A 24,116-nucleotide genomic window follows, 5' to 3' on the forward strand; every position below is an offset into this window, starting at 1 on the left:
TTTTGCTCTGGTTGACGTCCTTGTGAAGATATAGAATTAAGGCATGGGCTTCGGTAGAGAAGTTATCTTTTTGTCTCTTGCTAATTCACTAATTGCAGTAGCATATCCTTTATAGCTATGTAGATTATATATATCCTGGAAAACTGAAAGTAATTAGTCATTAGTAAATAGGTCATTTTCACTCACTTGGATTCCAAAAGCTGAAGAAAATCAGGTATATTAAGAAGACCTTCAGTTGTGAGAAACACATAGGGAATCTGTACCTCCAGAAGAAAGGAACCACAGTGATTCCCTGAAACAGTGTATATACATAATAGTTTCATAACTAAAAAGAAAACATGTTTCATGTTTTTATACATTTCATGTATTTAAATGGATGTATCTTTTATAAATGCTGCTTTTATTCATCCCCATTAAAATACTTCCATTATGTGCTTTTTCTTCTTTCTCCAAAATTAAACTCTCCTGAGTCCCTTTCAAACTAAGCTGTAGCTTATATTCTTTTAGATCAACATTCCCTTAGGATGAGGAACGGTGGATACAGCTTGTATCAACAGTAAACAACTTGTAAACTTGGCAGTAGTCTTTTATAAGAGATCAACATTTACTACCACATCCTGACCAAAACTAAGCTCACATCCTAAGACAAACACTTTCCTAACTTTCTGTACAGATAAACCAGCACTATTTGCTTAGCTTTACCCTTCATAACTTATGACTCATTCTCTTCCACAAACACCTGCATGCAGTATTTCAGAGAACTGAAAATGCTTTCCTTTAATATGCCAGCCTAACTGTTTATTACAAGTCTGGAGAGTGCTTACCCATTTGTCTTGTTTCAGGGAGGGTGGTTTTAAAAGTCATGTAAGTAATATTTAGATTTTCACACCGATTTTTCCAACAAGAATTTTCAGAATAGTCATATTCTATCACTAATGAGAAGTGAGTCCAAGGGAAGTCAGCTCCAATTTGCTGATTTTGTACAATAATACAGGAATATCTACTGAGGCTTAAGAAAACACAACAACAACAAATATCAAAAATTTGCTCAGGTAGAACTACACTAAGAACAAAATGAACATTTTTTTTACTTTGAAGAATTATAGTTGTTTAAAGTCATTTACAAAAAGATCTTAACCTTCCTAAATTTAAAAACCATAATTCTTCAAAAATTCATTTTAATATTAAAAGCTACACCCCTCCTCCAATTATTTGCTTAAATTATTTATATTTTCCAACATCATAATTTGTCATATTTGAACTTTTTTTTTTTTTTACCCACTTTTTCTAAAACACTCCTTTTTCTAAAACACTCATGAGCAACTCTGAATCTTACAACTAAGCATTTTACTAGAGTTTTGGCAAACTTCTCTCAGAATGAAGCTGTAGATCCATATTCTGGAATTTTTACCCTGACAGGATACTTCCATAAAAATGAACAAAGGTTTCACTAAAGCTAGTCCTGAGTAGGGAGTTCAGGCTATGTTCTTAAACATCCAGAATTTAACTTACCTGCTTACAACATCTTTGCAGCCTAGGAAGGTTCCTTTTTTCTCATAATTCAAATCGATAGCTTTTAAACCTGCACAGAAAGAGTTAAAGCCTTAATCATATAAATGAGCTTCTGCTGGCATGCACAGCAGCAAGCAGTAAAGTGGAACAACACAGGCTATTAACATTTTTGTATTACATTGTCTGTCTTCATTAAGTCCTACATAATTTCAGTTTGTATTGCAGTAGTAAATATAATGATTTGGAGACTTCCATTTCTGAACTGAAGGCAGAAGTAATGTGAACTAGATTCTGTCTCATAACTGAAGTATTATTTCTGATTACTTTCAAATGAAAAATAAAAAGCTAGTATAAAAGGCAACATTTTTAGTCCATTTAGCTTTTAAATTCCTTTATGCATTCTGTATGCTTCAAATCTCACAAGTATATCTGGAAGATGTAGCTAAAAATGGATATTTGTGTAACACAAATGCCTCTCTTGAAAAGTTTACTTAGTTGGATTGACTTGTGTTTGCAACCAAGCTTTAACACATTAAAACAAATCAAATACTTTCCATTAAATATCATTATAATTAGTGAAAGCATCGTGAACACGCCTCCTCCCTTTCAAAACATTGTAAAAGATAGGCTTTCTTATTTTAAGAGCACAGGAAACTTAACTTTATTTTGAAAGGTGAAAGAACAATACAATACATGACACTGTTGATATGGTTCAAGCAAGAAGGAATTACAAAAAGTGAGTTTTAAAAAGCAGTATGAAAGGAGTCAGCAGCATGCCCGAAACATAATACAGGCTCAAATAACAGTCTTCCTGAAACACATTTGTTTTACCAGCTGAATCTCTGATGTTGCACAAAAGATGAGCTTGTACAAAAATTACTCATGGGTAAAACAATGACAGTGTTACTTTTATCAGGGGGGCTTGGAAACAGAAAACAAATACTTTTTTTCTGGACAATAATAGTTTGCTACAGCTTATTAAATTATTAAAATTATTAAATTAACAAACAAGGCAGCGAAATCTGATGAAAGGAAATTACCTAAATACTCATTTAAAGTTTTATATTAGGGAGCTTAGCTAAGACTTCTAAATTGTCCTTAAACTACTTTTAAGACACATGCCAGGAGGAAAACTTCTGACCCTCAATCGGATAAAAACAGAGAGACAATTTGACTGAGACAATTGACACAATTATAATTAGGCAATGGGGTGCCCACATCTCCTTCGTGTTCTGTTAAATAAATCTTTGACTTGACAGATGAGCTCTCATTCTCTGACAACAAAAAACAACATAAGAAAACTCCTAATCAGGGGAAAATACAATGACAAGAAATAAAAAAAGGTTTTCAGAAGAGTTTGGGAACAGAAAACAGTGAGAAAAGTATATAGAAAGGTCCCTGAGGAGGAGAAAAAAAGGAGAGACACCTGAAAAAAAAAAAAAAAGGCACACAAAAATAAAAGTAATTAAGCACAGACCAACAGCCCTTTATTTTTCTTTCAAAAATAGATTATGATAATTATTTACCTTCTACTGTAGATAAAGTGTGAACGAGAGCAGCTTTTTCTCTTTCAGAGTCCATTCTTGTTATGATTAGTATCTGGAAGAGGACAAATAAAAGTAGTTCTGGTACTGTAAAAACGTGCTTTCTACCTACCTACATCTTCCTTTCTCCTTTGCACAAAACCCATGAGATTGACTAGGCAGGTGACATGAATGGAAACCACAGGACTTTCCAGAATGACAAGCGTACATGCGTATTATTACAAAGGCTGGAGAAATTACACTACAGAAGACATCAGTACCATAATTAAGTTTTATGAACAAAGCTCTTCTAGTAGAAATCTCAACCATGAACTTGTAATTCAAAGTAAAAATGCTATTTGCAGATATTATCTAAAGACATTATGCCACAATATTACTGCTACACTAGACAGATTATTACTGTCACATTAGAGGATTACATACTGTCACATTTTATGGACTTAAACTAAAGATATTTAGAATTCAGTCTGCTAGGTGGTGGTGTACTGGGAGGCACAGGATATACTGCTGAACTAGTTAGAAAGACTTTTCAGACTGAAAATGGAGTGTATTGAAGTCTTCCTGCCAAAGATACCTTATGTTTGAGACTCATTAAATACTGGTGAGGATGGAAACGCTGGTAAGGATTACAATCTACCAAACTGTCATTTTTTTTTTTTTTTAATCACTACTGGAGAAGGTGTTTTACTTTGTCCACTATTTCAAATGATACAGACTGAACTTGTGTTGCACAATCAAAGTATTTAAATAAGAATGAGTATACCCATATGAGACTTTGAGTTTCAGGTAGCATCATCTCTGAATGATGGAACTTTCATTGGCACTTTTCATGGTATACACAAGGTAAGACTTTTAAGAAGACACATCTGACTCTAAGACCTAAAGGCACAAGGTAATCACATGTAAATGTTGACACTGTGATAGATCTTATCAGAAGAGATATCAGTCTGCCTGACAAGCTTAAAGGAAACATCAGTTTCCACATGTTGGTGCATGGATCAGTCACCTGACAACACACTGGCTTGTTTTGAAGCAGTTTTGCAGTTTTAAAACTACATTTTAAAATGATGACCTATTTTTCTTTGTTTTGTTTTGTTTTTCCCCACACCACCCAATAACATTATACCTTGCAGTGAGCTAGATGACATTGTTACTGATATCCTATATAGTCCAGAAACAAAATGAAAGAAAAAGATCAGAAGCTCACTTCAAATTTGTTTCTTCTATTTTGTTAGGCACTCCTTGCTTACAAAGAAAATTCTGCATTATAATCCTGTATCAATAATAACTTTGTTGAATAAAAGAATAACCAGACTATTGTATTTCACATTGTATTAACTGATGCTGATGCCATGTGACAGAGTAGGAAATGAGTTATATAATAGAGCTTTCATTTCTCATTAAAGCTGGAATGAAAGCTCCTCCTATTCTGTTTGATTGACACTGAATGTCAGTGAATAATGCATAATCATATAATTGTGAATAAAATCACACAAACTCTTGAATTTCACAGGTACATATGCACAATCTCAAGTTTAAGTCAAGCAAGCAAGTCAACACTCAGGAGAGTTATATTTAAAAATCACATCCAGTGGAGTTCAGAAGAAAGTCAAAATTGTCACTGAGCTCACACGCAGATGAGAAAGTTGTGAAACATCTCCTAGTACAGCATAATCCTACTACCAGAAAGCAAAATGTGTTACTGTTATGAACAAGAAAATGATGCTGTAATCAGCTTAGAGGGAATACTGAAGGACAGGCATCGAGACAATCAATGACATTGTGTTTTGGTTGTTTCATTTCCACTTTGAATTCCATTACAACAGCTTCTCGCACTCCCCTCTGGACTGCACCTGCATGAGGGGCAATCCCAATGACAAAAACAGGTGGGGAGATGAGTGGATGAGGGCAGCCCTGTGGAGAAGTACCTGGTGGTATTGGTGAATGAAAAACTGAGCACAAGCCAGCAGTGCAGGCTTAGAGCCCAGAAAGCCAGTTGTGTTGCATTGTTTTAATGCAGTTGTCTGCATTAAAAGAAGCGTGGCCAGCAGGGTGAGGGAGGTGATTGTCCCCTTCTGCTCTGCCCTTGTGAGACCAGGGATCAAGCAGAGGCTGTGGATAACAATATCCATACACTGCAGGGTGTCTGTGCTCTGAACACCACCATACAAGTACCCCATTCTGACTTGTGACATGGCTCTCTGAACCAGAAGAAGATTGGAGCTGTCAAATAAAAAGTTATAATGCAATTTTCAGTAAGTATTGTAATGCAAATATTTACTAGAGGAACAAAACCACCTGCACTAAAACGAAGCCCATCCAATATTAAAAGTTTTATACATGTTATTTCACTCTTGCAGCAAGGGGAGATCTGGTGAAACACAAACCTGCACTGCTTCTGATAGAGGTCTTAAATTTTATGTTATCCTTACTTAACAGATACCATGAATTGGAAAGGTAATTAAAGATTCCTTCCATAAACCAACTCTCATTGAAAGATGGTTTTGTAACAGTTAATACATTTTAATCAGTTTCATTTGTGTAAAGAGATTGTTTACATTTCTAACCTTAGCACTGCATTCCTCTCCATAACTTTGCATCCAATTTAACATTTGACGCTGAAGTTCTGTTATTTTGGGACTGATTTCATGCTTTTTCTGGCTGCTGTACTGTACAATCTTCAGCTGCCTCCAGATATTATCCAAACAGGATTCTAAGATGTTTTTATAGATATCCTTTGCTTTAGACAAATATCCTAAACCAAGAAAAAATGCAATTGCAGAGACAAAAGGTATTTGCCAAGGCTTGCATTTATTTAAATCCAGACATATGTTTAAAATATGGTGGTACCTTGCACAAAAATGCTGAAAATTTAATTGCTGACCAATATGGAAGAGTATTATTATGACTAATCAGGTATATAAGTGCCCTTTATACATCTGCCAAACATCCCATAATGTCTTCTATATGATTTCAACTAGAGTTATAGAACACAGCTTTCTATAGCTGCAGATACCAGAACTGTGTTCTTAAATTTAATTAGTCTATATGGTTTATACTAAAAAACTCCCACTCTCTAAAGCTTTACTTGTCCCATGTTTTCATCACTCTGTTTGTATTATCACAATTACTTCTCATCCCCGAATGATGCCCTTTGCATATAAATCGTGAACAACACCAGGCTTATTTGAAAATCCATAAAGCAAAAAATAGATCTAAGAAACCTATGTGATGAATCAGACGTCACAGCACAAGATCACAACAGTACTGAGAACCACAGGGCCTATTTAGTACGTCTCAACTTTTCTAAGATCTTTTTTACTTGTGCAGATTCCTGTGGCAGGTGTTACTGGGCTCTGGATGGACAGGTACTGTGTAATTCTGAAAAGCCATGTATAAATGCTTCTGCTACAACTCAACAAAGCGGGAAAAACTTCTCCTCCTGTTTCCCTCCTCCTCCTTTTGAATACAATCAACACAGAAAATAACTTCTTAGAACCCATGTATTCATTCTGTATTTTCTTCCGCTTTTTTAGGGCTAAGAAGTATTTAAGCAAATATGAAATTATTTCTTTTCCAAGCAGCTCAGTTTATGGGTGATGTTTTCATTTTAAGTCAATTTTAAGGAAAACCCACCGTTAATGGATAATTCAGAGTAACTGAAGTTAGAAACTCTGAACTGTCTATCTCCTTTGATAAACAGAAGGAGCCTGAATTTAGGGCATTCAAAGCGCACTTATGAATCTACCCTGATAGATCTTTCTGAAAATTCACAATACACAGCTATGGGAACTTGAAAAGCTTAACATTATGACTTCAGGCATAAAATTAGGTTACTAAGAACTTTCATATTCAAAATCAAAATAGCATAATAGCAGAAAAGCACAAAAAACAGCCTGAGTCCAGTACTAAGAATTGGACTGTAAGTTCAAACTCCCTGCTTTGTTATATGCTTGTTAAATAGTATTTAAGATTTGCTTTAAATGCGCCTGCTTTGAAGTACCTCATTCTCCATGAGCCTAAGAATATTTCTAAATGGAAATTACTCCAACTTCTCAGAAGGTGGATTGTAAACAACAAAGGATCTGTCATGTTTGCATGTTCCTCAGTTTCCACACAGTGTTTACAAGGAAACCTGTCATTCTGGGAGACCAGTAAACACATCATGTTATGTGGAAATTCATACAAAAGTTTCTTAGGCAAATCCATGTAATAACATAAGCAGTGCACACATACCACCGAAGTTCAATTTCTTGTGAATTCACACCTCATGATGGAACAGAAATAAGGAAGCAAAGGGAGCTGAAAATTGCACCGAAGCTATGGTAGAGGTTTACTGATGGTGAACTTGCACAGCTTACAGACATGAGGAAAGGACTGCGGAATACATGCAGAACACAGGGATTCTGGGTATCATGGTTCACTAATTAAAACAAACCTAGTGCTGTGTCCAAGCCACACGTTAATAGAAGGTCTCGAACTGTCACCAATAGATGCACCAGAGCAGCGTGTCTGAACAGCGTGATTTCTTTCTCATCTACTTTACCTTTACAAATAGAAGACATAAGTGTGGTCTATATAACATTTCAGAAATCACACTATACTTATGAAAATAATTTAAAAGATCTCAATCTCTCATAATTTTCATTAAAAACAACTGAACTGACATAACCTTGAAAGGCTAGTGGTGATTGAAATAGATATGACACAGCATAACTTTCCCATGATATCTGATCCAAAGCAAGTGGCACACAGGAAAGCTGTGATTTTTGAAAGTTGTGTAGGTATAGATGGTGTCTGCTGGAGGAGGCTATAACAGTTCCCCCAGGTCTGCCACCAAATTCACATTGCCCTGCTGATTTTTTTAAGGCAATCTTCAAATGCACACAGAAACTAATAAATTCCCTATCTTTTGGTCCTTCATACAAGCCCAAGTATTGATGTTACTATTTCCTCATGTGACTAGTCAAATAACTAAAATTTTCAGTACAACTGTAACTCCATCTAACTCATTTTCCAAATATTTTGGAAACTTTTCCAAGAAATCAAAATGACAGATTATCCATTAATCAATAAACAATTTCAAATGAGTGATAACCTCAAATTGAACATTTCATAGAACCCTTTCAACAAATCTTAAACTGTAAAAGTCACATTCTTTATGAGAAATTATTATTACCCTGCAAGTCATCACATATATCATGAGAAAAGTTCCCACTGACTTCCAGTAAAGATCCATTTAATGTCTAAGTTTCTGATATTCCCTTATCCACATCCAATTAACCTTTTCTGATATGAATCTTTAAATTTGGTTATGATTTGGAGGACATCTTTGACTCACAGAGTAAATCAAATAATTTATGAGATACATATTCTATATTCTATACACACTTTGAATAAATCTTAAGGACCTGACTGAACAGGGGGGAGTTAATAGTCTAAAGAAGGAATGCATTTTTGAGAATTGCACACAGGAAGTGGTGTAGTTCATTATCTTAAGAAAGAAAAGATGTGAGTGTTGCAGCGTAAGTGGACTAATGAATGAAAAGCAGACTTAAAGACTGTAGTAAAAAAGACTGAGGGAAATAATTAGCTAGTTCTGTTTATTAGGGTCAACATAGATTTTAGTTCAAAAATACAAGTTATGTGCTTAGGAAGGAAAAGAACACAATACATTTTAAAATGAAATTCAGTTAGAATACTTGTATTATAATATTTAGGTAAATAAATGCAATGATGAAAAGCTATGAGATGTCATTTTGGAAATAAACAAGGAAATCAACTACAGTAACCGTATGGGATAATCTGCTGAAAGTTTTATCATTAATTTATCAAACACCTTGAACTGTGTGTCACCAATTAAACCCATATTAATATTGCAGATGAAAAACATTGACTTTTTAAAGACATACCTTCTTTAAAACGATCGCATATCACTTTCTCCTGCTGTTTTAAGAAAAACCTTGTGTGATCAAATTTTATGCTGTCAAAGCTCCAACTTATAGAAGCAAGAACACCAAGATGTGTCAAATCTTTTAAAATAGGGGTGGCTGCTCCTTCCAACAGACAGTATGCCTGGTATTGGCTTTCTGGATAACACAACAAAGAAAACATAGTAACAAAGTTTGGTTTCATATAGTGGACAAGGATATTCAAGAGACCTACTAAAGCAGAAAGAACACTGTCCTCCTCATGAAAGCTGTAACATTAATGGAAAAACAAATGTTCAGCATGGTGCAGAGCATATCTGCTGGGTCACAGAATCAAGTTGCTCCTCCCAGTAGGTAACTGTATTATTCCATCCACTTTACAAAGTGATCAAACTCCATGATGGATAGTTAGGAATTTTGACTCCACTACTATTGTTTAGCTACCTCCTTCCACTCAGTAGTCTGCACTTAGACTTAATTTATATCCATTTGTTACTATAACTTCAACTTATACAGACCTTCTCCTTTCTTGGCATTTAACTTCATTTGTCTTTGTCTAGCAAACCTAAGCAAATCAATCTCTCAGTGCCTTCATAATTTCATGGGTTCTCTGTGGCTATTCTACAATTCCCTCTGAATTACAACTGAGTTCTTTGCTATTAGAGTCCAGGATGAGCTGCTAAATGCTGAATGAGTCAAAAGGTCGATTTTTTCCACAGTGAAGAGGTTGAAATTCTTTACTACCCATTTTTAACATGTACATCATTACAGTTGAGTTGACCTTGTCAACAAGATGAGATTTCTGTGAGTATTCACTTTCCAGGATTTATTATTATTTTTCAAAAACTGTTTCAACTGACCTAGATGAATAATCTGATTTGACTAAGAGTTGACCTAACTTTATCTGGACAGTGCATTATCTCCTAACAGTTAACAATGTCATATTTTTAAGCATTCTAAAAGAAAGGTATATTATTATGACCAGTTCTTCATCCTGTATGGATATAGGTCAGATACTGTGGTATTTTGGATGCACACTGATTTAATTCAGGCATTCCTGCATTTATGTATCATTTTATTTTTAAAGCATATTTCTAGTCATGTATCATCACAGTTCCACTGTTTAGAAAAATGTTTGCGTGATTTTTTCTAATCTATGTTTTGACTATAGCTTGTTTTTGAGAAAGATTCCTTTCCTTCCTGTGCAAGGCCACCATAGAATGGCTTGGGTTGGAAGGGACCTTTAGAGATCACCTCATCCAACCCCCCTGCCATGGGCAGGGAGACCTCCCACCAGACCAGGCCCAAAGCCCCATCCAGCCTGGCCTTGAACACCGCCATGGATGGGGCATCCACAGCTTCTCTGGGCAGCCTGTGCCAGGGCCTCACCACCCTCTGACTGAATAATTTCTTCCATATATATAATCTAAATCTCCCCTGTGTTAGGTTAAGACCATTCCCCTTCATCCTATCGCTGCACTCCCTGACAAAGTGCCGCTCCCCAGGTTTCCTATCAGTCCCCTTTAGGTATTGGAAGGCTGCTGTAAGGTGACCCCAGAGCCTTCTCTTCTCCAGGCTGAACATCCCCAGCTCCCTCTGCCTGTCTTCAGAGGAGAGGTGCTCCAGCTCCTTGATCATCCTTGTGGCCCTCCTCTGGAGCCATGATGCTCCAGAATATAGATCCAGAGAATAGATCCTCATCTTTCTTGTGCAGGGGGCCCCAGAACAGGTTGTGGTGCTCCAAATGGGGTCTCACAAAGGTGGAGTAGAGGGGGACAATCGACTCCTTTGCCCTGCTGGCCACACTTCTTTTGATGCAGCCTGGAACATGGATGGCCTTCTGGGCTGCAAGGACACATCTCCAGCTCATGTCTAACTCTTCACCCACCAGTATCCCCAAGTCCTTCTCCACAGGGCTGCTCTCAATCCATGCAGCGCCTTGCACTTGGCCTTATTGAACCATGGTTTAAAACACACATTCACACACTGCATTTCAAGGGCTGTAAGAGGACATTCAGTCCCAGGCTGCAAAATTATATATATATAGATATATATATTTTTTTAACTGTTGAAGAGATTTTTTTTCTGAGTATATTAAAGAAATCTTGTTTCAAAGTTATATACAAAAAAAAAAAAAGCATTAAAAATAAGCTTAAAGTTAACACCTGATACTTCATAAACCCATCTCAGATGGGGTTGGGTGTTCCTAGGATGTATTTGCTTTGAGGCTGTAAAATATCTTGGAAAAATATCTTTATATATAAAAATATAATATATCTATATAATAAATATAGATATATATACCTTTCCAGACAAATGGTAGTTTTTCTCCACCATTTCTACTGTACGAAGAAATTGTTCTCAGTGCGTGTTCTTTGATTAGTGTCTTGAAAAGTACAACAGCATGAGTTCACTGAGTAAGGCTCAATAATTTATCAGATAAACCCTAAGCCTTTGGTGGATTGCTACTGCGTTAAAGCAGCACAGTTACTTTGTTAGACTGTACTTTTGCTGCAGACATCTCCTACAAAAGCACTGCTAATCCATTTTGCCTGTGAGATGAAAAATGCAGATTTGTAGTTTGAGAGTACTGAGTAGCATAAAGAAATTTCATATCAGCTGACTGATATCTGACATAACTCAAAACTTGTATGTTTTGGTTTGCATGGGATTTGCCTAAGTCATAAGACTGAATTCCACTGCTTGCTCTCACACGTGTGTCCACATAAATGTCCACCTATTCGGAATGCTCTCAGACACAATCAGGAGATATTAAGTTTAATAATGTTCATGTTTGCCTGAGTAGCACTGTTTAATGTAAGATTATATCATATTGCAATACTACATAAAATAAAGCACATCCAAAAATACTGTACCTGATGCTTGAATTTCAGCTGTGATGCTGCTCTCGTTCTCTTCTTTCTCTGCTCTTACAGGCTCACACACAGAAATCTCCTCTTTGTGATCAGGTAAATGCTGCTCTTTGGGTTGTTGCACTAAATCATCAAACCACAGAAAAGATGTAGAGGTGAATATCACACAACCATCTCAGTGATGAAGAAAACTTTTTGTAAACAATTCTACATATAAATACATTTTCAGATTAAGTAGTGTGTATGACACATACAATTTTTTTTTTCACAAACATCTTTTTTTCCATGGACTCGTATATTATGGAAAAAAACTTTGAGACATACTGAGATGTGACGCTGTCAGCCTGTACTTCCCAAGAAGTCAGGCTCCATCAGGTTCCTCTCCTTCAGGGCAGAAATACAGTGTTGGGAAAAATCAGGAGCTTTTACTATGGCTCTGTAATAATGTAATTCTATAGTAAAGCTCATATAAATTTATATGGATAAAAAACATGCATGAGAGCAAAGAAGTTGTTGACCATAAGGAGCTCAAACAAAACAAAAAAAAACCTCTGTCAGTGTGGAAAACATCAGGTAACAGAGTGAGTGAGAGTAGAAAGGGTTAGATAACGTAAGTGACCCAGAAAGAACACGGAAGCTGCAAATGGCAGAAGAAAAATAAAAGAAAAACTGCTTATCGAAAGTAACTTTTTCCCTGTATCGTACAGCAATCTATTGCAAGTTGTTATCATTTTAAAGTTTCCTTCCTTTGTTCCTTATAAATAATAATACATGAGCTACACATACTTCTGTACACAAAACTTCCTTTGACAGATCTATCTCTTTACTTCTGAAGGGGGTTCTGGCTGGATAGGCGCCTCCTAAATATTGCTGATTATTTTTAGTTATGAACTTCAGTTTCCTCAGAAAGCAAACTGAGCAAATAGAGATAAAAAGAGAAGATTAAAAAACTACTTCTTAAGTTAAAAAAGTCTTCTGCTTTTGAAAAGCAATACAGGGCTCAAAATTGGATCAATACATTTATTCTACTACTTTTTTCTTGTGTATTTTCTAACCTAAGTACTATACACAGTGGCATCTCTAATAAATAAGCTAACCAAGAATACCAAAAGAGAAACAGCCCTACAAGTTTGCTAGAATTTCTTATCTTCAGCTAAATTTAGAATGACCTTTACTAAGACATTAATCCACACAAGAAGTGTACAATAATTTACATGTTTCCTAAATTAATGTGCTAAGACTATATATTTTAACATGTTCTTGTTTTATCAGATATAACAAATCTATTACACTGTGGTCTACCTGTAAACTTTTATGTTTCTACATGGCATTTAACTTAAACCTCCACAGGCTTATTGCTCCCTGCTTGGAAGTGTAACGTAGATTGTTTGCTTTTCAAAACTTTTGCATTTTCTTCGGAGATGCAGTTCTAGTCAGAGTTCACTAGATGGTAGCAAAAGTATCCTGCTAGATACCCTGCTCTGGGACTTTTAAAAGTGGGAATTGTTCCTTTCTGATGACATGAAAGTGGGTTTTTGCACTTGTACCAGAGATGGCTACTGATGAATTTGACTGAGAAATAATTTGCTCCATAAGATTATATAAGCAGGTGCTTAAGTAAACGTACCAATTTGCTTCTCTAAGAATTATCGCTTAAAGGTTTTATTTACCTTTTATTTTTTTTTTAATGTTGGGGACATATAACTGAAACACAGATAAAAGTTGTTGTCAGGACTCCATTATACAGGTCCAAACAATGAAAAATACTCTTTTTTTTAATACAGTTTTATAATGAAAAGTGAGTTTGGAAATATGTCACTGTCTCCCAATGTACCATAAATCAAAACAAAACAAAAAAAAATCACAAGGACTTTCTTTGACTTCGTTTCCCTCTCTCCTATATTCCATTCCTGCAATGAATTTTACCTTTAGTGTGAGCTTGTCTGGTAAGTGCTATTATCAGAGAGAAGAGGGCTGTCAATAACTGTTTTCCCTAACTTCTGATCTGCCTCATTGTTTCCTGGGGTTTGCATCAAGGTAACTGGCTCCAACAGCTGTTTTCAGAGTAGGACCTTAACTCTTGCTCGTTGTCTAGGCTATGCTAATTCTAATGATTTACCCACAGAGGTCAGGAGATCTGACTCAGGACACACAGACAAAACTGAACCACAGAATGACTGAGGCTGGAAGGCACCTCTGGAGGTCACCTGGTCCAACCCCTGCTCAAGGAGGGACACCCAGAGCAGGCTGCCCAGGCCCACGTCCAGGCAGCTTTTGAAGATCTCCAAGGAGGAGACTCCACCACCCTTCTGGGCAACCTCTGCCAGTGCTCCACCACCACACAGTAAAGTGCTTCCTGGTGTTCAGATCTTCTGCAGTAAGTACCATTTAAAGTTACTTTTCAGAATAGGATTAATGTCATATATATTTTATTAAAAAACAAGCAAGCATAACAAAACAACCCAAATATATCTAAAGAATAACAAACTCAATAACCTTAGATGAAAATTTAGCTACATTAAAGATCTTAAAAATGTTACCAGTGTGAACTACCAGCATCTATTGTAACTGGTATCAGAAAGAAAAACTAAACCTGGACTAATGGCACAATAAATTGGTTCACATACCTTTTTCAGGACTATCTACATCATTTTCTTCCTCTCTTTGAGTGATTGTGTGTTTAGATCTCAGCATGATAAAGTTGCTCAGATCAGAATCATCACTGTCCCATTTTGTAGCTTGTGGGAATGATGCAGGCTTCTGAGCCTCGGAAGAGTTATCTTCTTTAAAAGATACATCTTCAGGGCTGACTGCTTCAAGTGATTCGAATGTCTTCTTTCCTTGGTTTAAGAAATAAATTTTCTCTTCTACTTTACTCTTTTGTATGCTTCCTCCATCAAACTCTTCTACAGAGGTACTTGTACTGTCTATTTTGACGGAAGATGCAGCATTTATAGGCAAGGTCCCATTAGTTACTTGGTCCAACTGATGTCTTTTGGCAGAAAACAACTCCTGATTTGTCATGGAATTCTTCTCTTCAAGCCATCCTAAAAAATAAGATTTGATTACTCCACTGTAATGCAGAACATTTTTTTCTTCCTCCTGCTTGATATAAACAGTTTTGGTTTAATTATAGCGACAGCATTTTTGTATTTTATCCCTCTGGATTCCTGGATTGTTAGAATCTGATTTTAGGAAATCTGTACTGATTAGTCCTAACTCAAGATGTGTAACGCTGAGAAACAGAAAGCCGTGCTACTGTTTTAATAAGTTATTATCATTTGCATGGTGCTTCCAGGTGTTAGATTTCTAAGAAGTGGGATGCAACACATCTGATTAAGAAAAAAGATTAAAAGCTTAACAGATTTTTTATAAGAGGAATAAAAAAATAAAGCATGCAATTACCACCTTCTGAAAGAAGTGCTTCACTAGAACTCTAATTTTTGCATTGCTGAAGCACATCCATGTTAAACACAGTAACTAAATACTTTCCAGTATCTAAAAAGAAGTTAAGTGACAACATTTTTTCATGAGTTGTGCCTATTTGTATCACAATCTGTTATGTTTCTAGCGTTCCATGGAGTTCTACAACCACACTGACAGTCCTGAAGTCAGGCCACAGTTATATACAAAATTCTAAATAACTTTTTGCATTTTCTGTTTGATTCTAAGTATGCATAGTGCTCTGTTAGAAATTCTAATATTTATCAGCAGTTTGTCTGAAGCTGTAGTCAGACTAAAAAATTTTTCTGAAAAACATCACAAAAAAGAATTTTCACTGTAACACACTCTCCCACTGGCCTGGTGCTGAAAGGATTATATGACGTCTGCTTTGCCAAAATAATCCAGTCCAAAAGAAATTCTCCTGTATTAAACTGTTTTAACAAAAAGTACTACGGCTGGTAAAGGCTACTTTTCATTTGCACATTATTAGAAAAAATAACTGTGGAGTTAAAAACTTTTATTACTGCAAGTTTGTGCAAGTACATCTATACAATAGTCATTTTTCTGCTTCATAGTGTTACAAAATATGTTGTTCTTTAGAACAAGAAATCTTCCATTTCCTTTGCTGATGGAGGTACCCAACTGCCCCTGACTGATTCTCTGTTAACGAACCTATCTTTACCTTGTTACCATATTTTTTGATTTTTAAGGAAGATACCTACGTTCTAGTTGATATGATTTAAATTGCGTGAATGTTTCTACTTCTGTAGGAAGCAAACTGCTTGTATTCCTGGAATCCATATTTAATAGCTCCAATGTATCAACACAGACAGGATGTAATCCCATATGAATCCACCAGTCCTCCTCTAGAGAGGTAAGCATCGGTGCTTCTATATCAATTGATAGCACTTTCTTCAGTTCCGTGAGTGAATGATGCTGATATGCGAGTTTAAAGGTCTGATGCTCTACAAAAACAGAAATCAATGATTAGTAATCTAGAAACCTGGAAATAGAATGTCACTCTGGAAAAGAAAAATCACAGGTACTCATTACCTACTATGCATACCCCTTGCTTATATTTTAATTTGCAACACAGCTTCTGTTGATAGGCTTAAAAGGAAAATAGCTAGAAAGAGCAAGCCTGCTTTTTAGTTGTCAGGGGTTGTAAATTTTTTCAGCTCTATTATCATGTAACTACATCACTAAATTTACAGATGACCCAATTATCTGTGAATTTACCTGCCATACTTACAAAGATGTAATATAATCCTTAACAGGAAAATAAATAAATAAATAATAGAGCCCACGATAAATAACTGTCAAAAATCAAAAAAATGAATGTATATATATAAATGAACTGGACAGCATAACAGGTTCTTTACTCAATCCTGAGACTTGCAAAATAGAGAAAAGTAAAAGAAATGAAGGAACAGTGGTAACGAGTAATCTGGTGCTGTCAGAAATCACCTGTAGCTTATTTTATGTTTTGTCCCTTAACATGAACCCTACTCTGGTCAAATTATAACACTATTTTACATTAACAGTATTATTCTATTGCTTGATACACATTTTGAAACATTATTTAAGGAAAAATAGCAGCAAGAAAAGAGTTACTTCAACAAATTTTATTACTAAATTTAAATTGCTACCTTCATTAAATACAATTAATAGCACTGAACTGAACATTTTTATAATGAAATAGAACTCCTACTTCATTCAGATTATCTCCATAGAAGATAAAATAGTAACTTTTATGTTGCCACATGTAATTCTATGTAATTTTTTATGTGTTCTAAAAAAAGATTTAAAAATAATCAAACAAACCAAAACAGAGTTACATTAACAGGGTAAACTCCAGAGGTTCAAAAGATGTGTTCTGTAAGGTAATGTTATCTTTTTCACTGTATTTTCTCCATACATATGTGGAACTCTTCAACATCAATTAGGAATTTAATATGTCCTTACCGACAAGCAAAAGAGAGCTCACATTGTCCCGGTATTTCTCTGATTGCCATACCAAGCATTCTAAGTATTCTCTAGAGGGCTCTGTAATAAAAACGCTAAGAGCATAAAACAAGACTTGAGGGTGTGAATTATCTGTTGAATTCTGAAACTAGTTGATTTATACAAAAGTTTTTAAAGATCCAACTTCTCTCCAAATTTCATGTTCATTTCATTCATTCATACACTCATTCACTGCATTTGTTTCTTACATATATACAAAGTCACTTAATGCAATACCACTCTAAGAGGGAGGGGGTGAGAGAACCATCAAGGCTGCTTCATGAACTAAGTGGCATATCCACTTAGTTCAAAGGCATATCCAACCTAAACCTCCCCTGGCACAACTGGAAACCATTTCCCTTCATCTTATCGCTTGGTGGTCCCCACCTCACCACAACCTCCTTTAAGGCAGTAGTAAAGTACAATGAGGTCTCCCCTGAGTCTCCTCTTCTCCAGGACAAACAACCCCAGCTCCCTCAGCTGCTCCTCATAAGACTTGTTCTCTAGACCTTCCACCAGCTTTATTGCCCTTCTTTGAACATGAAATTCCAATCCTTCGCTTTGTTTACTCTTTAAGACAAAATAGAAAATATACGCAGCTGTCTAAAAGCACATGATTACCAATTCACAAATAGACTAAAGCTATTTTTGCACTGATTTTGAGGATTTACGATTTTGAGTATCTATGACAGGACTAATCACTACAAAGTTTTCATTACCTGTTATCAGAAAGAGGAATAGGTTCTTCTTGAAGTCCTACACACATAAAATTCACCTGTGATCTTTGTTGTCTGCACAAAGGAGTTAAAGGTACTTCTATTTCATCTTGCAGATATGAATCATGTTTAGCTAGAAAATGCATAAAGCCCCACCCATAGTAAACAAAAATCTAATACAGTTCACAAAGCCACATGTGAATGAAACAAACACACATACTCAGAGATTTTACACTAGCAAAGATTACATTACAATACAAAATATTTTAATGGGACAATTCACTACTTCAGCAGTAAAAAACAAACTGACATACTCCACATTTAATTTCCTGACAGTTTGGGGATAATAATATGTAGATTTCATTTCTTTACTCCTTCTGTGATGTAATTCTGGCTACCTACTCTTCCCATGTAAGATGATTTTTATGATTGCAGCTAAGGTATTGTGGCTAAGGTTTTGTATTAAGCGATGAACATTGTTGGCATTCTTAACTAGTTCCCACATAAATGAAGCTACTTAGATGGTAATTTATAGGTGTGACCACTGAAACGAATCACAGCACCATTTTTAAAACACAGTACACAGACAAACCTGGCACATTACAAGTACCTGCAAGTTACTTTCATAAACTTTTTTTGCTAATCATACTCAATGTGGATATTTTAATGGATTGTTTCTTTTGATTAAAATCTAAAATGGAAATTGCCAATTGGTGGATTTTTGGTGTCATTCAATAAAAATTGTGAGTTTACATGATTGCCTTGGTAGTTATATATTTACGTGATTGCCTCTCTGGTATTCTTCTAATAATATTTCTAGTTATGTTTTACCAGAAAGTAAAGGTCACAAATAAAAAGTTCCTCCATGTTCTGGGAAAAAAAACTGCCAGAAAAAATTGAAGTAAATTAGTGCTCCCATAGGGAAAAAAAAACACTTGTATGTGTTTTCCCTACTCATTCCAACAGGCAGTAAGCAGCTGCAATCACCATACGCACATTGTTTGGCCAACTGGCACGCAGCAGGCTGTGAATTAGCTACCTGCCCAGCTGCTTACAGCTGCTCCTTGCCAACTTAACAAGCAGATTGTATGGCAGGAAGGATACAAGACATTGTTAGTAAGCCAAATAATATAACACTACACATTGAAAACAAAAGAAACTACAGCTGTTACAAAAGAAAGAAACAGACTTCCAATCAATGTAATTGCTTTCCGAGTTACTTAGAAACAAAAGATGCTTAGAGAACTTCAGTTGCAGTTTCACATTTTATCTTACTATATTTTATTTTATTTTATTTTTGTAGTGAGAAAAATGTAGCATTTTTATTTGAACAGAACAGGAGCTGATCTCAGGATGGAAAAATTCCTTCCACAACTAAAAAGAACAATTATTTCTCTTCTCTATTTGTTCTCATCTAGTTATTTTGCCTTTGAGACTGAACTGTTCTGTCCTACTATATCAGCTAAATTCTGCCTACACTCAAGGTGCCATTCCCCTCTTAAAACCAAAAAAGACTGAGTGATTTCTCCTGTGTCTCAGCTCCTTTGTCAATAAACATTCTCCATTGCTAGCAGGAAAGGTAGGTAAACAATGAAACATTTATAAAAAATGCCATTATTTTATTACTGTTTATTCTCTGAGTCCAGGCAAACATATTGCACTCCTGGTAACTCATACATATCAAAATTAAGAAAGAGGAGAAGACTGCAAGGTATCTTTGTTGAAATTTGACACGTGATGCCTACGTTAACTTCCATTACAAAACAGCCTTAGCAACGCACATCCAGTTTTGCAGGTCTCTATCCTACAGATACAGAAGCTGCTTGTGCCCATGCGATTGAATCTTGCCTGACCCAATAGCAGAGCTAAGCCAGCAAGCTGGAAACAAAGATTAACGCTCTTACGTTATTCTAAAAACAGTTCAAGATTGTTTGAGCACTCATCTACACTGAAAGAACGGACAAGGTCCTAAACATGCCCATGGCCAACTTGTTATTTCTATATACAGGAGAGTCCCAAGCTGCTCTAACCTGCTATGCTTAAGCTCCTCCTGCATATCAGAAGCATTATAAGTAAAGAGTAGGCAGCTAGCTGAATAGGTTCAGATTAAAGTTAATCCTGCAAGGAAAAAATCTCCAGATGGAGATTTACTACATACAACTTTGTTTAGGTGGAACAGCATAAGAGCTCAAGACAAAACCACCCTAACACGGAAACTTTGAGTTGATAAGAAGTGTGAAGAACAGAATATGGGACAATTGCTTGAAAAATTATTTTGAGTACTAGCACTGGGTGTAGGTCTTCCTACCTGACTCACAGGATTCCAACATACTTGTGCTGTTACTGGAGCAAAGCTCTCCCGGTATGGGACAGTATTTGGAAACTTCAATTTTGTTTGAAATTTCTGCTTTAACATCTGAAAATAGATTTTAAAAGGTGCCATAACTAAACCATTTATTTCTTTTTACTGTCAAAGCAATTAAAAAAATACATAGTGGATCTCCAAAATTTATCATTACGAAAAACTAAGGTTATGCTTAGTAACACCAGATGTGACTGATCAGAGCAGTGCCCTGTCTTGTCCCTTCAAGGTGACAAAAAAAAATTGCAGGGTAAGGTAGTCAGCATCTGAACTACTCAAAATTCTTACGACCACAGTGATGTGATGTCTGGAATAAGTAGGTAGCATCAATGTAGTTTACTAAGTTTCTTTGTATGTAGGTTCTCTTGCAACTAAAGAGCACTAAAACAGAATACAAAAGAATAGACTGACAGTTATGTACAAAATCCTCAAACCTCTGTAGTGGAGGCTGTGTCGTTGGGCTTGGTACTATAAGCATGGCATATATGTTGTGATATACTAAATGTATCAGAGGAACGAACATGGAACTGTCCATGTTAAATATACAAGTAATTTTTTAAGCTTTACTCTCTAAGTTAAGATTACTGTTAACTTTTTGCCCCAACAAAGAAGTAGTTTTCCTCTTGTTTGCCAAAACCAATATTTTTTTCATTTTTTTTTTTTTTTTTTAATCAGAATTAAAAATATCAGGCACTGTCTTTTCTCCTAGCTATACAGAATACTTCCACAGGCATCAATCCAGGCTAATAACTGTCTTTAAAGTTGTACTTATCTGCGGTGTAAAAGAATTTGGTAACTTTTATTAAATTCCTTTGAAGAAGTTTCAACTGCTATTTAGAATATTTCTGTTGGCCATGGGCGTATTTAACTGGTTTTTGTTTTGTTTTGTTTTTTTCCAGAAATCTGCTTTTGCATGTGCGATTACAAAGTAGCACAAAGAATGTATACGGAATGGACCCACTACATGTAATCTCTTGGGGATATCTCTGAAATCAAATTCAGTTACAGATAATAAAATGTAACACTAAATTACCATAATCATGGAGGAACAGATATCATGGCTCACACTACATTTATTTCCAAGATTGCCACGTAACCGATGATTGAACCTATGGGCATTTCCCCTTGGCTATTTGAGGAGACATTTCTAATACTTTGAAATAAGCGTATAGCACAGTTCATGATTTCATGTATCAAAGTTCTCATCTGATACACTCAAATAAATACTAAATAAATAAAAATATATAATAAATAATATAAAAATATAATAAATAAATAAAAGTTCTAAGTGAACTGATTGTAAAAGAGCTATATTGTGTTAAACCTGTGAAAACAATAGGAAAACTGGGTTGAGCATATAAGAAAATCAGCGCTCACCTTCTTTGACCACCTCTCCACACTTGTCTTCATCAGCCATAGTTTCTGGAGCTACATTTAACAGCTCTTTCAGTTCCATATATGATGGAGTCTTAATGGAATCTGATCTGCTGTTGCTGGTTTTACAGAATTCTAACTCGACAGGCAACACAAAATACTGAAAAATATTAACCACCGTAAAATGCTAAGTAAAATTTTAAGTTTCTTTTGATATTATTGTACAGTCTAAACTTTTTAAAAATCTTGAAATAGTTAATTAAATTAAATTAATTCTAGCTTGATCTAAGAGCTTTCAGGAAGGAAGTCATATGACATGTATATAGCATACACAAAGCTTTGCTCAATATACAGAAAAATGATAGCATATAGAATTTCAAAATGAGCCAGTGGAATATGTAGAGTAGATCTAAGCTTACAGTTACAAATCAAGTAAAATCCTCATTTATTTAATTGAAAGTTTATTTTGATAGAATGTTGTATAATGGAGGAAAAAAACCCTTTTTCTTTCTTTCAATTTCCTATGGGCATATCATGGCATTCTATTCTGGTTCATTTTTATTCTTCGTGTAGCATTGCCTCCATAAAACTGTGAACACATCAGGTTCCAGTAGAAACAGATGATTAGAGTGGAGATTCTGAACAATGATATTCAAAAGTTACAAATATACAAATAATACTAGTGTTTTTCTAATCCCAGAAATAGGTAAGCTTCAAATATTTAGCAAGTATGAAAAAAATAAATCAGTAAAATGACTTGCAGATGAACACACAAACTGATCACTAACACAATAATTAGCGAGAAACAACATCATGATACCTCTTCATCTTTTAAAGTTATTGTACAGAACATCTCTTTAATTGCCTGCAATTCTTTTTTACTCTCCTGCATCTCCATTTCCTTTTGAAAAGTCAAGAGTTCCCTTTAGAAGATCAGAAAACAAAGCAAACGATTACTTCAAATCTAAGACTGAAATCTAAGACTTTATATTCAATAGAAGTTTGTCTAATTGTATCCCTTTGTGTATGTGCATCTCCCTGTGTGCTCTGCTAGGTGATTTAGGCTCCCACCATAAGAAGTCTGGTGGCTTTGCTGGCTGAGCATCAGCAGATCACATCTATTTCTGTCAAGGTTCACACCAGCATTTTTTCTCACATTGATTGGTATTTCTTAAAAGTTATCGTGGAATTTGAATCATGTTCTCTTTGCAGGATATAAATATAAAGGTTAGACTAGATGATCGTAGAGGTCTTTTCCAACCTATATGATTCAATGACATTTACGAAACTCTGCATATGCACATAGTCTAATGACCAGAACTCAATGGAAGATCAAAGCTCATGTTTTGGAAAAAAATAAAATAAAATAAAAGAAGGAAAATAATCACAGTCCTCCTTGTTCTATTATTATGTAAGTACAGTTAAGTCATTTGAATTCTGTTTTGCCTTGCTTGTGAATCATGCAACCCTGTCAAGTGCAAAGGAAGTTAGACAAGTCATCCAGACATGGAGTAAATCAGTAGAAAATTTAGCCAGACTTTAGGAGTATGTATATACAGATTAATGTATTACATGATTAACAGATTACATTACAGATTAATGTATGTACACAGGTACATTCTGAATATAACATATATTCTGACGATCCCTTTTGTTCAAATCCCTGATGTAAGACACCATTCAATTAAATTCAATCAAACTGGCACTATGAAAGTAAGGAAAGACAGAAAAACAATTAATATTTGACCCTGAAGAACAGTGGGCTAAAGGAACGGATTACTGACTGCACAACAGAGGAGGAGGAGAAAAAGGAACATAGAAGCATGCGTAAAATCCTGGCCCAAGTAAATTTAGTGCAATTTTACTGACAGGAAATTAGTCAAGGAGTACCAGGTCTCCTAAAAACAGACATTTTTTCAGCATTCCAAAACTAAAATCCTGAGCATAGTTAATACTTACAAAATATAAAAATTACTTTATTTAGTTTATTCACTTTTCTTAAAGAGTATATATAAATGCTATCCTATTCATTTTTTCCTATGAAAGAAGAAAAGCTGAAGTCTTTAATTGTTAAATTAGTTAAAAAACATATGAGATGTTAAACTGCTAATGGCCTTACTCAAGAGCTGTTATTTATATTTAATATTATATAATTTGTAGATACCTAAAAATGTTCTCTTCTCTTAAATTCTGTCCTCCAGAATCTGAAAGAGGATCTCTCACTGAAAAAAATTTTAATCTATCCAGAAGTGCAGATGAACGTGGAAGTTTTTTATGATAGTTTTCAAGATTATCAACAAAAATAAGTTCGTCTCCAACCTGTAAATCTGAAGAAACAAAAAAGAAAAATACTTTGT

The 24,116-nt window shown here is 35.2% G+C and overlaps 1 protein-coding gene across 1 annotated transcript in view; it reads right to left on the minus strand.

Moving 5' to 3' along the window:
* SHOC1 (shortage in chiasmata 1) overlaps positions 1-24,116 on the minus strand; it is a 47,146-nt gene that overhangs the window by 12,993 nt on the left and 10,037 nt on the right. Inside the window, exons 6-20 of the mRNA XM_068667225.1 lie at positions 23,924-24,086; positions 22,580-22,682; positions 21,763-21,919; positions 18,027-18,156; positions 17,269-17,363; positions 16,026-16,268; positions 14,487-14,906; positions 11,863-11,982; positions 8,969-9,145; positions 7,495-7,602; positions 5,624-5,811; positions 3,039-3,111; positions 1,513-1,582; positions 825-1,009; positions 187-292 (exon numbers count right to left, since the gene is read on the minus strand). Of these exons, the coding sequence (XP_068523326.1) occupies positions 187-292; positions 825-1,009; positions 1,513-1,582; positions 3,039-3,111; positions 5,624-5,811; positions 7,495-7,602; positions 8,969-9,145; positions 11,863-11,982; positions 14,487-14,906; positions 16,026-16,268; positions 17,269-17,363; positions 18,027-18,156; positions 21,763-21,919; positions 22,580-22,682; positions 23,924-24,086 (2,338 nt within the window). The remainder of the gene's footprint in view (positions 1-186; positions 293-824; positions 1,010-1,512; positions 1,583-3,038; positions 3,112-5,623; positions 5,812-7,494; positions 7,603-8,968; positions 9,146-11,862; positions 11,983-14,486; positions 14,907-16,025; positions 16,269-17,268; positions 17,364-18,026; positions 18,157-21,762; positions 21,920-22,579; positions 22,683-23,923; positions 24,087-24,116) is intronic.

The sequence above is a fragment of the Anas acuta genome, chromosome Z, assembly GCF_963932015.1.
Source record: "Anas acuta chromosome Z, bAnaAcu1.1, whole genome shotgun sequence".
NCBI lineage: Eukaryota > Metazoa > Chordata > Aves > Anseriformes > Anatidae > Anas > Anas acuta.